Here is a 17,460-nt window from a genome sequence, read left to right as displayed (position 1 = left end):
TTAGCTGGCTGGGAAACAGCAGCTAATGCTTCTGATGAATTGTCTCACAATATGTAGCAAAGGACCACAGTGCCTGGTCATGTGTCACTCTTCTTATATACCCTTGAATTTTGCCCTGACTTTTCTTGGTTGCCTGTATTGGAAGTGAGATTGGAAAGCAGGACTAAATAATAAATCATTTGTACTGTTTGATGGTTGTGGTGACAATACTTGTAATAATAGCATTCTGTAGTGTTAGAGTGCACTTCTCTCATTTTCAGTGTAGAAAGCCTAAATGAATGGTTTCATTTAATTGGTTATTATGCACTTAACTTCTCTTCTGAATTTCCTTTCTGATTTGTATTAGACACTTTTTTAATATTCACAATTTTATCTTTTTTTGACAAGTCATTTTTTTCAGGTGTTAATAATGTTTTGTGTTCAAAAAGAAATACATTATTGTGTCTAGCTCATTATTAACTCCCTGCTGAATGGTTAGTAATTTTGAGCTCTATTAATTCCTTTATTTAAAACAGTTACTGTTTTTACTGAAAGTGAACCCTGAAAAAAACCCTGTATGATCAGATTGTTCTCTTCTTCCTTTCATAGTCTAGTTGTGTAGAGGGGCTTTACAATGTAGCATATCCATCAAAACACTGTATTCTTGCTGTTGCAGACATAGGATCCAATGTGGAGCTTTCACTTTTTCAGAGCAGTTCCAAGAATGGATTGCCAATGTTTTTTAACCGCCACCCTAAAAGCCCTTGATTTTACTGCTTGAATTCACAGAGAGGAAAAAAAGAAAAACAAGCCACACACACCAAAAAAATCCCAAACAAGCAAATCCAATGGAAAACAATCTCTCTTTCTGAGTGATTATACTGAACAGTGACTGAACAGTGCATTCAGAAATTGAGTGTGTGCAGCTATTGGTGTTGAACAGCCTACTTTTCTATAAGGGAAGTGCTGAAGAGGATGATTTGTTAGTCTACATTTCAAACTGATGCTGCACTGAGTCAGAAGTTCCCATATAGATGAAAATAAATGAAAAAAAATAGTAAAAGAAAGGAAAAGGGGACAGTAGAGTAGACCTTGCGTAGGTGATGGGAACCTCGGGGTTAGAACCATGACTGTTGTAATGTTCCTTCACTAGCTGAAAGCCCTGAAAGGATTTATGCGAAGTATCACTTTAGTAGAGGTGGTAAAACAATGATTCTGTAGTTCTTAGAAAGATTTCTGCCTAAAGTAGTGGAATCACAATAACATGGGGAATAACAGAGTTAAAACACATGAAAGATGAGATGAGGTTAGTGATGAAAGGCCAAGATAGTTGGCTAAGATTGCATTTTAGTTTGTCTGAGTACAGCCCTTGTCTGTGCTTCTACTATAAAAGAACATTATGATTTTTGTAGAACCTTCTTTATTCATTGCCTTTCAGCTGTAGTTTATTATGCTTATTGTTATGCTCCTTGTATTGCCCTTAACCTGGATATTTTCAAATAGATAAATGAACAAATGTAGTTTTCTCCCCCTACCCCAAGAATAATTGCAAGTTAGACTACATCATAAGTATTACAGAAAAACAGAAACATATGAACTCTTTCCCTTGTGATTTCAAACATGAATTCCAGATCCCAATGATCCATTTTGAGACTATACCCATAAATATATACATGTATGTTTAAAAAGATGAGAAATATTAATATATCTATATGAAAAAATAATCATTGTAATGTTGCTTATAAGGAATAGTCATTACACTATTAAATCCTTGATGCTGCACAACAGATCTCTGTTGGTTGCACAGTAACTTTTCAACATCCTTTTCAAGAACGTCCATTGAAGGGAGAAGCCAGAATGTTCCTGTTCTTATTTAAGGCACGCAAAAGACAGAACTGAAACATGCCTTTGAGTTGTACGAGACAACTGTTAGAGTTAAGGCCATGATTTCTATGTAGCATCCCGGTGTCAGTCATTGCCAAACAGACAGGGGTTTGTGTGCTCTTAAGAGAAAAGAAAGTGCTTACAATTTTTGTCCAATTATTAACAGAGAGGAACTAGCAGCAATTAATACCAGCTAGAGCTCTCTTTGGGAGCCTGAGTAAAAAGCCAGAATGATTAAAGCATAGATTTAACTATATTTTGTTTGGCTGAATGGATCCTCCTCATCAAATTAAAGGTCTATTGTCAGATCTCTGTGAGGTGACTCGCACTGGTGATGCAATGACTTGCTTGCTCTCTCACGATTTTTCTCTATGTGTATGTAGTTGTAGTTAGTAATATGCAACACTTTATAAATTCCACATTTACAGAATACATCACTAACAACAGAGTATTTGTCAGCCCTGGATTTAAAGTGTTTTGAACTAGATTAAAGTATCAGTGTAGTCAGAGGTGTCAGAGAGTCTCATCTGTCTTTTATATGGCCTTTCATCTCACAACTTGCACTGTATGATTTCTAACCTGAAGATTTTAGATACCTATTTTTCTACAGTTAAAGTATATTTTTAAACAGCGGAGAAAGAACAAAGTTGGTATAGATTCTTGAAGTAGTTGGGACATGGAGATGTGAAGGCGACCTGAACACTGTATTTCCAGCCCACCTGCAAGATGTGCAAAGATTGAAGTCCTGGTAAATTTCGTAGTCCTATGGAGCAGTCAGCAGCCTAACAAACTGGTTTTGATGGATTTTACTGCTCATTTCAGCTCTGTAGCACATTGCTGTATGGATAGCAAATTGAAAAAACTTTTTCAGAAGACCTCTTAAAGTAATTTGAGGAAGAATTAAGAAACCTGTTGAAGTAGATATATACAATAGACTAAAAACAAGAATGAAACCTGGAAAGATGCAAAAAGGTGGCACCAAGGACAACATTTCCTAATTGCTGAGGAAAATAAATTCCTGATGGTGCAAAAATTCTGTAGACCTCATATTTTGTTAAAAAAAAAATATGTTCCAATAAATAGGCTAAAATAAAATTTCCATATGTGTTTAGAATAATAAATTTTATACCTTTCACTCCGTTGTAAGACCGGAGATTTCATAAAGAGAGGTTTTGACTAACAGAGACCATGATTAGAGTGGAAAACCCAAGGGAGAAATTTGTTGCTGTTTCCAGTATACAAAATGTGTTGTAAAATGAAGTAGAAAAATAAATTTGCACAGAGGGAGTTCTGTGACAAGGTGATAAATCTTTACCTGAAATAAACATTCACCTCCTGGCTAGTAGTGGGTACTTTTGCAGTGAAGGGAAATAAACTTTGGCAAAAGACTCTGTCACTGATTATGATATCAGCCCACGTGTGTCTGACAGCAGTCTAAATATGGTGAAAAGTCTGGGACTCATGGTTGAAGATGATCAAACAGGAAGTCATTGCAGTTTCTGTAGTAAAGAGGAGGAGTAGGTGAAAGCAGAAAAATAGTGTATGCAAAGGAAAGTGATGTGGCAAAATGAGACCCTGAAGAGACAGGACTGGGGGTTCTTTAGGCTTGAAGTTGGTGTTTTTAGAGGCCTGAAGCACGCTACACAGGCTGCAGCTGACAGTGCAGTGAGTGACACCTCAGCGTTTAGCACTGATGTTACTGTTACTTTTGGCTGCATTTCTAGGAATATTCAAAAAAAAACCAGACAAAGCAGACAAAAATGGGATTTTTTTTAATTAATATGAATACTATATGAGATCAAGATTTGTTTTGACAACAATTTTTCACTTACCATCTAGATACATTCAGCACCAAAATTGTTCATATTAGCAAAACTATTTGGACAGACATTAATAAATCATTGACTCCTCCAGATGTGCATAAGTGGCTGATTTGATGTTTCCTTTGCTTACATGAATTTGGTAGTAAAAAAAAAACTATTACAATTATAAAGCATTACATATTTTTATTATTGTAAGAATTATTAAAGATACACTTTTTGTAAATAGCAGTTTCAGGAATTAGATTAATTCATTTGCTTGTTCTTCCTCCTCATTCTTCCTCCATAATTAAGTATCTCCATAGCAGAACAAGCTTGAAAGTTATCTGCGACATACTTTTACTCATGTGAGATCAAAATAGTGCATACAATTTCTTCCTGTTTTTGCAGAAAAGTAGAATTCAGCTGTGGGTTTTATTTTCTTGTGGTAACATTTCACTGTAACTTCTGTTGAAAGTCAAAATATAAAGAAAAGTAACTTTTCTCTATTCAGTGCTCAGATTCTGGAACCCACATTGACTTATTTAAAAAGTAAAAAAGTTATTCAATTAAACAAAAATAAGTTATTCAGTCTTACAAATAATATGAAGACTCTCTTGTACGGGGGTTGACTTTCAATCTGTGGATCAGAAAAACATTTCTGAGAAGAACTGTATTTTCTCCAGGAAAATATATTAAAATAAAAATGCAGATGTGTTCAACCTATACCTAGCAGCTTAGCTTTTAAATTTAAAGGAAATGTTCCACTACAGCTGCTCCAATGAGATTAAGCAGATGTGAGAACAGGAAATATTAGCATTTAAAGAGGTACTAATAAGTGCATTTGATAGAAGACCAATATGTTTTGGAATAAAAATGTTAAATTTTGGAGAACCCAAATTATGTATAATTACATAATAATTATATATAATGGATATAATTGTATTAGCACATAAAATCTGTCAATTGAAAGAAGAAATTGCAGATTTGCATCATGATAATTACTGTTTGGGTATTGATTCCATGAATTATTAGCTATCCACCTAACCTGTCTTTCGTCACTAAACTTCACAGCTCCCTGAATGGGCAAATAGTTAATAGAATAAATGGCCAAAAGTTTGGAGAAGGTTGTCAGAATTTTACAGCGGATATAAGTGATTCAGTAAATTCATATTTTTGGCTAGGAAGGCTACATTTATGATCCTGGCATTATATATAGGATTGGTGCATTTTCCCCGCACAGTTCTTAGTCACAAATGATGATGGGACAGTAGCTTCTCCAAAGTTATTGTTTGCAATTACATTATAGGCAATCTATACACTGAAAAAAAACGGTAACTCTTTTTGTCCTTTCAGACACAGAAGCTGAAAGTGTGATGTGCATTTCAATGGCATTAAAATTAAGTATTATTCATGAACAGGAAGACTTTTAAAATCAGTTAATTTATTGAATGTGATCTGACCAGATGTCATAAAAGACATAGGTGGGGGGAACGGGGCGGGGAGGGGAAGAAAACTGTTCATCACCAACCAACATCGTTTAATTTCAGAACGGTAAAGTGTATTTCAAAGTAGGCTAACTTATGTACACCTGCATGCTTTATCTATCCCTTGTTTTGAATCATCCTTAATAAGTGTGGAGTGCCCAGTATCTTCTTGTATTCATGTCACAGTCTTTACAGCTCACAGTTATATTTTTAATAAGACAAAAATTGATTAGCATGTGCTGACAGTGCCAAATACAGACAGTAAGGCCGTTTGTATTAGTACACCTCAATCTGTACTGACAAAACAGAAAAAAATGCAAATTGTGAGTTGTTAGTAGCAGCAATGTTCATGTGGTTAACCTACAGCTGGGAGTTCAATGTTGTACATTTTAGTCACACTGTGATTTCTGACTCCTGCTTCAGGTACTGCTTGATGCATTATTAGCATGCATAATCATAGTGTGCTTTTAAATTTACAACATATAGATAAACTCAATTTCTATCTGAATTATTGTGTCTCTCATACCCATGTTCATTCATGGAAGAAGCAAGCTAAAATGAACATGACTCCTCTTCTGTTTTGACTGCTTTCTCCCAGCTTCTGGTTTCAAAAGGTAAGAAGGCAACAACATGAAGCTCCAAAGAAATAGAGCTTGTGTTCTATCCATCCATGTGACTGAGGATTTGCCTTTTCTAACAGAACATGTTTCCTCACATGTACTTTCACGAGGAATGGTATTAAAGTCAAGGCAGTAAAATCTGTGACCACCTGCTCTACCAGATAATTCACTTCCAAAGATATGGTCTTATGAGTCTATGAGAGTTAGCTGAAGCCCTCATTAGCCAGTAGCATGAAAACCAGTACATGGATTGTTTCCACCATGAACATTAATCTTTAGGAATAGATTCAAATTGTTGCTTTCCAGCCCACAATTTTCATGTACTGCTGCAGATGGAACAAGGGAATGGGAAAAAGATAAGAATCGAGGATAGCAATCAGATCCAATTTTAGAGAGCATTTCCAGTATTAAGTTAGTGTCAACAGCAGGTGGAGTGTTAGTCTTATCCACCTCAGTCTCATTGTGCATCTAAATTAGAGAAGAAGCAAATTCTGCCTGGCTTCCTGGTCAAGGCTTACATGTGCCTCATTCCTCCCTGCTGTGTCCTGCAGAAATGGAGCCTAGGTATGTGTCTCCAGAGGAAGCTCCACCAGTTTCTGGGGAGGTCCTGGAGCCAGGTGCTGGGGCACTCAAACCCAGTAGATGCCATAGCACATAGTTTCTATTCTGCTTGCAGAAGCTGAGCTGCCATTAGTGACGATCTCTTTGTTAATCAGTCTGAGTTGCTTCTCTTCTCTTTGGTCAATGTGACTTCTGATTTCTTCTGCCTATGCATTAGTGCTGATACTAGATCTTTGTGGAGAGGCTTTTGTTTTGTTATTTTAATAGGAGTTTCTCTTGATTATTTGGGTGGTCCTGTCCGTTGCAACATGCACACATCAAGGCTTCTGGAAACTTAAGGACAAATACATGGTGGCATCCAAGAGAGAGAGAATGCAGCTCACAAAATGCTTATTTTGCTTGTGTTTACAATTGCAAGGCAGCATTCTTCCTGAATAGTGGGATCTGGGGAGGGAAACTGAAGGTAAGGTACAACTATTGAATTTTTTGTGAAGATGCATTCTCCTTGGAAATCTCATTTCTGTATTGAGACAAAGCCTACCACAGGTACCACCTCTGGGAAGAGCAGCAGTGCTAGGCATTGTCTTGTCTTGCAACTGCAGCATCTATTAGATCCTCTGATATTTGGCAGTTTGTACCAGAATTGGGCTGTTAAATCAACACTTATTGCTAGATTGTTTCCCCCTTGTCACAAAGGACAAAGGTTGCTACCTTTAGGGGAGACTAGGAGAATATTTGACATAATTTTTACAAACTAATTTAAAGGTAAAGTATGTTCTTTTAGTTTTCATCTATCATCAGATCACAAAACAGATTTTTTGCCACTCAGGGAGGTAATTCCTTGTCAGAGTCGCTGTTTCATTTACTGCATTGGCTGAGGCTAAGGCTATGTTGACCTCAGAGCAAGAGAGTGAGCATCTGTCTAATACAGACAAAGCAAAGAAGACAGGGTGTAATGTAAGATTCAGTTAATTTTCAATGAACTTCACTTTCATACTGTGATGTGTTCAGCCAGCTGTAGGACTGGACTGGTTTATACACAACTTTTGCTTTCTTAAAATTTTAGTTTCAGTTGGTTGTCACATTGTAGACTTTACCTTGAAGTGTGTAACTCATGTTAGTCAAAGGATTTCTTTTTCTGATAGATCCCTGCTACTGTATGTTCATTTTCCAACAATAGAGAGACCGTGTAAATTATTCTTGAATATCAATTAATAACACCGCTTTTTGTAAATGAGGCCCTAAGATTTTAGCTTGTGTAACACATCCTTTTATAAAACATACTGTTATGGTCACCTCTTATCTTCATTTCTTTAAGTTTCTGCTAATTGTAATATTTCATGCAGTTAAAAGAATGAAGATAAACTGGAGCTGCACTTACTTTTTGCATGTTGTTTGTGTCTGGTAACGTAATCAGAATCAGTATTGCCAATGCAATGAGTCTCATGCAATTGTTTAGGAAAACAGAATAGCTTGTTGGATGAAGTTGCAATATAATTCATGTCACTTTCTGGGTTTTTGTACCGCTGGCACACAGAATGGGGAGAAAAGGCTGACAAACCAAGTGTCTTAACTGTGATAAGAGATTAACAACTGGAAGCTTATCTGCCTAATTTAGCTGTAAAAGTGTGGAGCCTCGTGGCAGTAATTATCTTGCAGAGCTCCACTCACTGTGGTGAATAACAATTTTTTTCCATTTTTTGCATTCCTGTCTACATTTTTCCTATGTGCTTATACAAAGTTGTAACATCTCATAAAACATAATATTTTTTCAGATCAAATCTCATACTTTCTGCATAGTTTGGTCACCTAAAGTTAAATCTATACATTTTGAATTGAGATGTGACTCTGATGAATTAATTTGACTTCTATGTGTAAGAGAGTGAACTTACTATATTTAATAGGAAGAAAAAAAATCTCTTTTTTTGCTTTCTTGCTTGGTTCTGATTTTCCCTATGAGGATGTGATTTCAGGTCTTTGGGTGTTGCCATTAACAAATCTGTGTTTGATTTTTTTTACATCAAAAGTCATACAGAAAACTCATGACCTGTCTTATCACAGAGAAAAGCCAGTTTTCCCATGTAGATATTTGATCTTGGGTGCTCAAAAATGTACCTCCCCTTTCTCTCCCACCCTCTCCTCCCAAAATACTTTGGAAATCAAGTTTTAGAATCACTTTAATAAATAATCTGTACAAAAGATGAGGCTTGTCCAGTTAAATTATGTTCTATTATTTATTGCAGATGGGGAACTCAAGGGGATTTCACCACTACCCACCCTCGGCCTGTTGTCAAAGTGAAACTCTTTACAGAAAGCACAGGAGTGCTGGCACTTGAAGATAAAGAACTGGGAAGAGTGAGTATTATGCGCAGACACAAGAAATATGTGATAAACGATGCGTAGAAATGAAAGTATTAATAAAACATGCTGTAAAATGATATAAGGTATTCAGCACAGCACCTGCTCTGCTGCAGCTTTACCAAACGGCACTTTTAAGGATGACATTTCTTAGTGTTTAAAACATGATATGTTGTCTTGGATTACCTTTTAGAAACTTGCATTGGTGATCCATGATGCCTCTCTTTGTCTTATTTAAAACTTTTATAAATTTCTAGGTGATCTACCAATGCTTTTAGCTCTACAGATTAGGAGTGAAGGGGAGAGAAAGAAAAGATTTGACATGTAATAAATGCAACAAACAATTGGGGAGAGGGAAGGAAGGACATAAGTGGTGGAGGAGCTGGGAGGGCAGGGAAGAAGTGATCGAGATAATATTTCAGGCTAAAATTAAGAGTTCTTATTCTTGTATTGTATAAGCTTCCCCTCCCTTTTCACATTTTCCCTATCTTGACAGGATCATTTATCTTTCTTAGGCCAAAATCAGGGGCTAGAGAGTGTGATCTATCACAGAAAGAGGAGGGTAGTGTGAATGAGGCTGAGAAGGTCAGCAAATCTTGCCCCCATCTCCTGTTGAAATTCTTCCCGCTGACGTGTAATGCCTGGAGGAGAGCTCACATTTTAGTGCTTGGATCTGCATTCAAAGTCACTACTGTTTCTCATTCAAACAGGGACTCTTCACAACTTGATGTCCTCCAAGTGCAGGCAACTGCACAAAGACAGATTCTCCTGTACATTGGCTGGCTTGTTGAGGTCAAGACTGTATCCCCAGTATTACTTCTTGTGTTATCTTCTCATGTCACTCTAGTTAGCCTCCAAATTCACTTTATCAAGGATGACTGAAGTGGGATCTGCGTGGGGAAGTTTTCCAGTAGCAGTAACACACTGACAGGAGGCATACAGGCCTGGTGACAGATGCAGAGGAGCCAAGGGGTGCAGCTGAGAAGACCAGAGTCACCAGTATCTGGATCCCAAACAAGAAAAAGAGACCCTGAAAGGGTGGACTTTTGGAAACTGCAAACACAGACAAGTTTCTTCTGTGTCCTTGCTTGCACAGTCCTTTCAGAGAAGCAAAAGGAAAGTCAATGCAAAGGTGCAGGGCAGTGAAGAAGAGACTATGTGGCCATTATGAATGGTAGCCAGCATAGTCATTGCCAGGGAGTTAGAGAAGAAAATGGAATACCAACAGAATAAAGGGGCTAAGAATTACAAGTGTTAACAGGTTCCTCTTGCTCCACAACCTTAAATAGCCAAAGTTCAAGTGTAAGCTTGTTCTGCTTTCTTACACTGCAGCTTGTCCAACTTTCCAGGACAGGAGGTTAAAAAGCTTTCAAAATGGTTTAAAGAATGGAAACATTTAAAATGTAAAATATTGAATATAGCTTTCAACTTTGTCCTATGGCCCCAGATGGCTCATTTTGTTTTCTCGCCTCCTCTCCCTTCCCATTCCTGGCTGCCTTCTGACACATCTGTGTTTGTCAGCTGGTCAAATAAGTTTCTTTTCTTGATTGGGAGTGGTGAGGGGAGAGACAGAAAATAAAAACAGGTAGCTGAGAGAGTCTAGGTCTGAACTCTAGCCTGTTGCTGAATAGAGTCTGACCAAACTTTCCCAGACACAAAGCAAGATGCACAAAAGATGAGAAATGGAAGAGCAATCTTCTGTTGCTGCTTCTTACTCTCCTGAGTAAGACTCTCTCCCTCAGAGTCTGCATACTGTCATTAGATCCTCTGTGATTTGGCAGTTTGTACCAGAACTGGGCTATTAAATCAACACTTAATTGCTAGATTGTTTCCCCTTTGTCACAAAGGACAAAGGCCATCACCTTTTTTCCCCTTGTGTTAGCACTTGTACTGAGATTAACTGTAGTAAGCAGAAGTACCTAAGATATCTGGATACTGATTTTACATTTTGTAATCCATTTCTTATTTACTAAAATATCCAGTCCTTGTCCTTGCCAAAAAAAAAGGCCTTCTGTGAAAGATAAGTTAGTGAAAGATAAACCTGCCATAGTGATCATATGTACAGAACATTCTCCTTAGCAAAAGAAAAGAGCGTGTTGGCCTGTTTGGGGATCTTCTCTGTCCTGTGCCTCCCAGGTCTGGCAATACCAGGGGCTGTTAATAGCTGGTGGTGATAGATACCTAACTCAGGAAAAGGATGAATCTGCCAGTTTACCTCTCTGGTTTAACCAGATTATTTAGCATTGGTGGTTGCTATCTTTAGGGGAGACTAGGAGAATATTTGACACAATTTTTACAAACTAATTTAAAGGTAAAGTATGTCCTTTTAGTTTTCAAAGACTTGTTTTGTTCTCAGTGTTGTTCATTTTCAGCTTTGAGAGATTTAAATTGTTAGCCTTTGAAAACATGCGAGATACCACTGGACAAGTTTAATTCTTCAAAGCACGTGTCTTGACCTGATACCACTTTTCTACTTTATTGAAGTTTGCATTTCCCCTACCCTGCAGTTATTGTGAAGGTTTTGTTCTGTAATTGGAAATAGAAGGTAGCAACAAGCAACATTATTTGGGTTTTGCTCTTCCGTCACATACAAAGGGTTTCTTCTGCTTCCAAGAGATCAGCTTTTTAGGAAAACTGATCTAAAGTGGGAAATGTGGAGCCAGCAAAGGTTTCCCCAGAGCTGCAGAGAAGGCAGTTCCATTGACCCTATCAGTGCATAACAGTCTCTCAAACTTATAAACTTAAGAGGTAAGCCTTGATCTCAGTATGACAATCCTACAGCTCCTCAATTTAAGGAGGAGACAGTGCTATTTCTAGAAGTACCTAGGTGTTGGTGAAGCAGAAGGAATGCAGACTCATGGCAGACCCTACTTAGAGTTTTGTGTACTCCATGTAAGGGCTGGAGGCTGCTTAGCCTCTGCTGCAGAAATCAACCATTTGAGCAGAGTTGTTGAATGTACTTAACATCTTCTCCCTTTGAGGAATTTAAGATGTACTCAATCAACAGAAAGTAGTACTTACTATGTTGCTTGTCTGACATTGCTCTATTCTTCCAAATCTATTTGTGAATGCTGAGACAAGATTTTGGTTGATGAAGGATATTCTTCTGGCTTCCTGCTGATCGCTTTAAGTGTTTTCAAACAAAAAACAAATCTTTGAAAACAAATTTCTTCTAATGAGGAGATGTCAAGAACTTACTTTATTTGAATATCTTTGAAATGTGTGTCACAGTTTTTATGTGATTGACACTGACCTGGCCACTTCAGAAATTTTTGCATGTGCATATGGAAGGCAGAATTGATATTTACATTTGTACATACAACAACTGAGGAAGCATAAACAAGTTTTCAGAGTTTGGAGTAAATACTTCTGAAAAACCAACCTAGTGGGTTCTGAAACTCAGAAACCTGGCACGGCTTTTGCTTGTTCAGTACTTTGTGTAAGAAGATGTTCAAACCTAGTAATTCAAAGTGACAGCCATTGTACTTGCTTAGCACACATGTGAATACAGTGTGAGAACAGCAGGTGGTGTTTGATTGCTGATACTTTTTGAATATAAGAATATTTCAGCCTTGTCATTCTGACTATTCAATTAAAAGGGAACTATTGTCTCACAACCTGCTTGTCACAGCCAGCTGCAGACAGCAATAGTTAGCTGTGCAGTTAAAGGGTTTTTTCCTTTGGTGCTGTTACTCCGGGTTTGATTTAAAGATACCATAAACCAGCCATAGCAGCTAGCTGCCCATATTCACATGATTGCCTGGTGCCTGAATGCCGACTGCACAGGACATGTTGTTTGTCTTCTCTGCTGTGTTTGCAAAGCCACTGAGCAGAGACAATTTCATACTGTGAATATGTTAATTTAAAGCCTGACATCCCCAGGAATGTGTTTCTCCACCACATTTTAAAAATACAGAGGTTTCACAGGTCCAAGATTTTCTGGGTTTTGGGTTTTTTTTAAGTTTGGAAAATAATAAGAGATCGCTTCCACTCTTGTTTTTTCTCTTGCTCCCTGAGCAGTCTGCCTGTCAGCACCCTGTTATGTCTGGCTCAGTGTTATTGTTTCCACCCTAAAGGGTTTTCTCAGTAGCTTCTCTGAGAATGCCTTTCATCAGAAATTCTTGAGATTTTTTTAATTCAGTCATGCTTTCTCTTAGATTTGGGGGACAGGCTGTTTGGGAAGGACTTAAAGACTACTTTTATCAGTTGCTAAGATCTATTAAGGTAAGTGTTCAGCTGGCAGCATCAGAAGAGGTCTATTGATTGTGTAAATTGCAAAGTCTTCCTGGTTCTTTGTCAACAACCTGATTCTTGATAGCTCTTTCACCCCTTCAGTTTTCCTGATTGATTTTTTTCTCTCTTTAACCAGCTATTACCCAAAGCCTTGTCTCAGTGTTTCAGCTGTAATATAATCACAGCAGAAAAGCAAGAGGTCGCTCAATAGGTGGGATGATGGAGCTTGTGTAAAACACTCTTAGCTTCCTTGGTGATCAGGCTCTTATTAACCTTTCCTTTAGGGCTTCACTAGATGAGAACTTTCTAAGGGAGTTATTTTCAAGAGATCCATCTCCTTTTCCCACTTCTACCTCCAACCTCGTCTCTTCCCTTGAGCTGCCTTTGTTTCATCATCCTGGCAGCAGCACATCATGAGTTAATGCTCAGAGGACTGAGTGTGAGGCTGTGCTTGGCAGGCTGCTCCTGGGGCTTCAAGGGAAATTCACTTGTGTCATAATGACAGCAGCTTCTGCCTTTCTGACATTAACCTGTCTTTGGGCAAGGGACTGACATAACTCGGAACAGCTCCAAATGTTCTAGTTGGGAAAGAAGGTGACTTGAGAGGAGGCAGTAGACATTTCTACTAAAAACAGGTCAGCGTCGCCTAAGTAAGACTGAGGCCAGTTAAACAAGCAACCTAACATTAAAGGGTCTCTACAGTATTACTAGCCAGCTATTTCCTAACCCAAACCAACAATTTTTTGGTCCATAAGGCTGTTTTCAAATCAGAAAAACAATGTATTTAACTAGGAAATTTTCCTATCATCTTTGCTCAGACAATGACCAGCAGCATAAATTTGTATATGCTAGATAATAATGGATGCGTATTTCATAGTATAAAATTTGCTTGTCCTCTCTGCTTGCACTGGCATCTTTTCAAATCACTACATTTTAAAATACGAAAGAAAAATCCTTCCATAGAATGAAGTAGTGCTGTTGCATGATGAAAGCTTCAAGAAATGCCACGGAGGGAGCATATGATTTTATGTGTCAGGCACTCTCTGTTTTTCATAGTTTTAAACAATCACAAATTGAGTTAGAAGTATCTCTGGTAGAGCATGGGAGTTGGAGAACTTGGTTTCTCCATTTCACTGTGGGGTTTCTTGCATGACCACAAATTTATTGTTTATTCGGAACAGAGTTCGCAATGCTGCTTATGGTTAAGGCCATGTGACATAAGATTCCATTCTCAATTGCTTGTAGCTTAGCCAGACTTTTAAGTGCTAAAGCTAAAATTTTTCATCCCAATTACGAAATAAGATAAAAAGTAAATGTGAGTTTGGTGAATGGCAAAAAGCAATCATTTGTAGCACCATTTGTGCTCTGGAAGAGCACATCAGGTGTTGGAAATTCTTTTGTCTCATAAAATCTTGTGGCTTTCCTGTTGAGGACCAAGCAGTATGAAGAAAGGACAGGAAGCTGCATTACAGAAGCAAAAGCGCTCCCTGGGATGTCAGGGAGCAGGAGAGGATGGATGGGAGATACTAGGGCAGCCCCAGCCTTTGGTCACCTCTCAGGGGATGGAGACAGGCTAAGGGTTTGGTCTGCTTTTTGAAGATGACCCACGCTGTGTTAGGAAGAAGAGATTGTTATCTGTATCTTTTCTTCAAGATAATATATATGAGCTGTATTGAAGGTGAGGTAAGAGTTTTCTGTAATGACATGTTAAGTGTCATCTACCTCCTGACTAGGACATTAAGGAGCAGAATTTCTTCACTTTCATCTTTTTTTGCTTGTGACAGTGAGCCAGAACTCAGCAAACTCCGTGCAGAACTACCATGATGACCAAGATCTAGTGCTCAAGGTCTGAGATGTCAAAACATGTCTTACTTCACCCCAACTTGTAAAATCTATCTCAAGTACTTGGGTCAAAAGAGTAACTCCAGTGCGCAGGCTGAACTCTTTATAATGGGTTTGAGTGGAAATAGGACAGGACAACTGTGGCCAGGGCTGATGAGCTTGAGAGCTTTTTCTAAACATTTCATAAACATTTCAGAGTATATTAGACAACTCAACTTTTCTTTCATACTTTTAAAAGAAGATATGATCAATGTGCCAAAGATAAAGGAAAGTTAATAGTTGTGTGGCTGGATTGACTGTTTTGCTCAGATGTTCTTCAAATAACTACTTCTGTTGTGGTCCAGCTGCAACATACACAACGATATCATCATAGGTGATGGTTAGTTAGTCAAGACATCAAATGATATTAGCTTCATATCTTTCAACCTATCATGTTCTTGTATGACCTGGTCTAGGTGGACCTGCTTCTGCAGGGAGGTTGGACTAGATGATCGCTAAAGGTCCCTTCCAACCCTACCATTCTATGATTCTGTGATTTTTGAGCCCAGGAGATTAGCATTTTCAGTTATTCACAAGAAATAGCATTTTGATAACATCACTTTGCAGAAATCCATGAATATTTTGCTCTATAATGTTTAGTCTTTCTGTGGTTTATTTTACATCTGAATAAGGAGAGGCATAAAGCGAACTTTCCACTTTTTCAGTGACAGTGTGGTCAGAGGAGATGTCATACTAGATGTAATCAGACCACGTGGTTGAGTATCTTTAATGGTCATGAGGTGATAGTTTACTGAATTATCTCAACCTATGTTTTTCTGATGCTATTAATTTGCCTTAAAGCAATGCAATGCACAGCAGCTATGTTTGATGTGTAGAATTCTGGTCATTAATAGTTCATTATACTTTTTATTTAAAATTACCTCTTACTTTACATATTATAAACACAATCCTAGACTAACAATTCATACTTTTCTGTGCTGCTGCTGAGTAATTTAGCATGGTGATAGTCACAAGTATAAGAACAATAAAGCGAGACAAATTAAAATAAAAGTTTAAAATAATTCAAAAATGTATGATGTAGTAGACATTTTATGAAAATTTTAGAAGTTTTAGACATAGTGAAGGAATATCTTGCAGGTGAGGTTTATATCTCCCAGAGAAGACATGTGAGTTGATCCAATTTTGTTTTTTAAAGTAGACTGTAGAGCAAGAGCTGGAAGATTTAAATCCCTTATGCAGCTCCTGAAAGGAAACCTAAGACAGAATAGCCTAGAAAGTTTCTCTGTGGACAGTGATGTTGCATTGTAATGTGCCGTAGTGGAGAGAATATTTTTAATATAAATTTCAGAAACTGTTTACTTTTCCTATCAAGGCACGTTTGCCCAGTGTTTTGGTTTCAGCAATTTCATGGGAGCTTACAGTTTGTGTGACCTGATGATATGATATACAGCAGTTAGCAGCACCCTTATGGGCAAAATAAGGTTGAAGGTTATTGTGAAGCTAATTAATGCCTGTCAAATGTTTTGTGTTCATGTGTATAGGTGTCTGTATGTATAATGATAGAAAGTTTGATGACAAAGGTCTTTTAGCTCCCATTGTTTAAAGCTGGAAGGCATTGACAAAGTGTAATACAAACACAACACAGTGCATACTTAAATATTCTGCCAGATACTTATCTCTCTTTGTGAGAACTTTGAAAACAAAGCTCAAAAATATTTCTTTAAAAATTCAGAAAAGGAATCATCAGTACTGAAGTTATGAATTAATTACACACTTGTCTGTTTATATTTTCATCATTGTTCTAAAAACTGAAGAAGTTGACAGGAGAAAGATGTTGCTTGAGATGCATGAGCTGTAATAAGCTGTTACAGGACAAGAGCTGCAGCCTGTAGAAAAAGAAAAATCTGTAACATCACCTACTGTCCTCTGTGAATGTCAAGTGATTAAACGCATGCAAGGAATGAGTAATAATTCTGTTTATATAATCTTGCATTTAAGAAGATAAACAGACTAAAAATCATCTTCTATTTACTGCTTCAGAACTCAAAGGTTGCCGTACTCATAATGCTTTAAAATGTTTTTGAAGGGATGGCTTTTACTCAAAATGAAAATCAGTTTGTTTCTTGGGAAAGGAGGAATAAGCTCTGTTGTAGCGTTTGCTCTGCCTTTTAAAATAATAAAAAACAAAAAAAAAAAAGTAGCTTCCTGACAGGTTATTTCTCCCTCTGATGGGAGAACCTTTATAAAGGTTACACACTTGAGTGAGGGTGATACATCATATTTCTCTGCTTCACTGGAGCTCCTGATAGTAATGGGATGCAGGAACATGTTTCTGCAAAATGTTGAGATGAGAGGCTGAAGGCCTTCAGCTTACGTCATCTTTCAGATGATTAGATCTGAATGACACTCTTGTAATATTTTTGGCTTAATAATATCTGTTAGATTTATGCTTGCTTGGAGATTCTTACTCAAATACTTGATTTAACTTTCCTAATAACACAGAGGAGACTATATCATATTTTATATATGTGACACAAGGCACAAGGACTACGTATAAGAAATTAACTTGATGGTTAATGTTATGATTAGTTTTCAAGAAATGAAGGATGTGAAGGATGCTGCTTTTTAGAGTGTTGTTACTTATGAAATAGTGCTTCGTGACAGTGGTAATTCAGAAGTCATTGAATGCACAGACAG

General features: G+C 37.5%; 1 protein-coding gene across 2 annotated transcripts in view; it reads left to right on the top strand.

Moving 5' to 3' along the window:
* CADPS2 (calcium dependent secretion activator 2) overlaps positions 1-17,460 on the top strand; it is a 303,420-nt gene that overhangs the window by 141,088 nt on the left and 144,872 nt on the right. For both annotated transcript variants that reach the window (XM_062017907.1, XM_062017917.1), the window contains exon 7: positions 8,574-8,685. In XM_062017907.1, coding sequence (XP_061873891.1) covers positions 8,574-8,685 — 112 coding nt within the window. The remainder of the gene's footprint in view (positions 1-8,573; positions 8,686-17,460) is intronic.

This window comes from Colius striatus, chromosome 1 (genome assembly GCF_028858725.1).
Source record: "Colius striatus isolate bColStr4 chromosome 1, bColStr4.1.hap1, whole genome shotgun sequence".
Classification (NCBI taxonomy): Eukaryota; Metazoa; Chordata; class Aves; order Coliiformes; family Coliidae; genus Colius; species Colius striatus.
The sequence above is the reverse complement of the archived record's forward strand: the minus strand, read 5'-3'. Positions and strand labels throughout refer to the sequence as shown.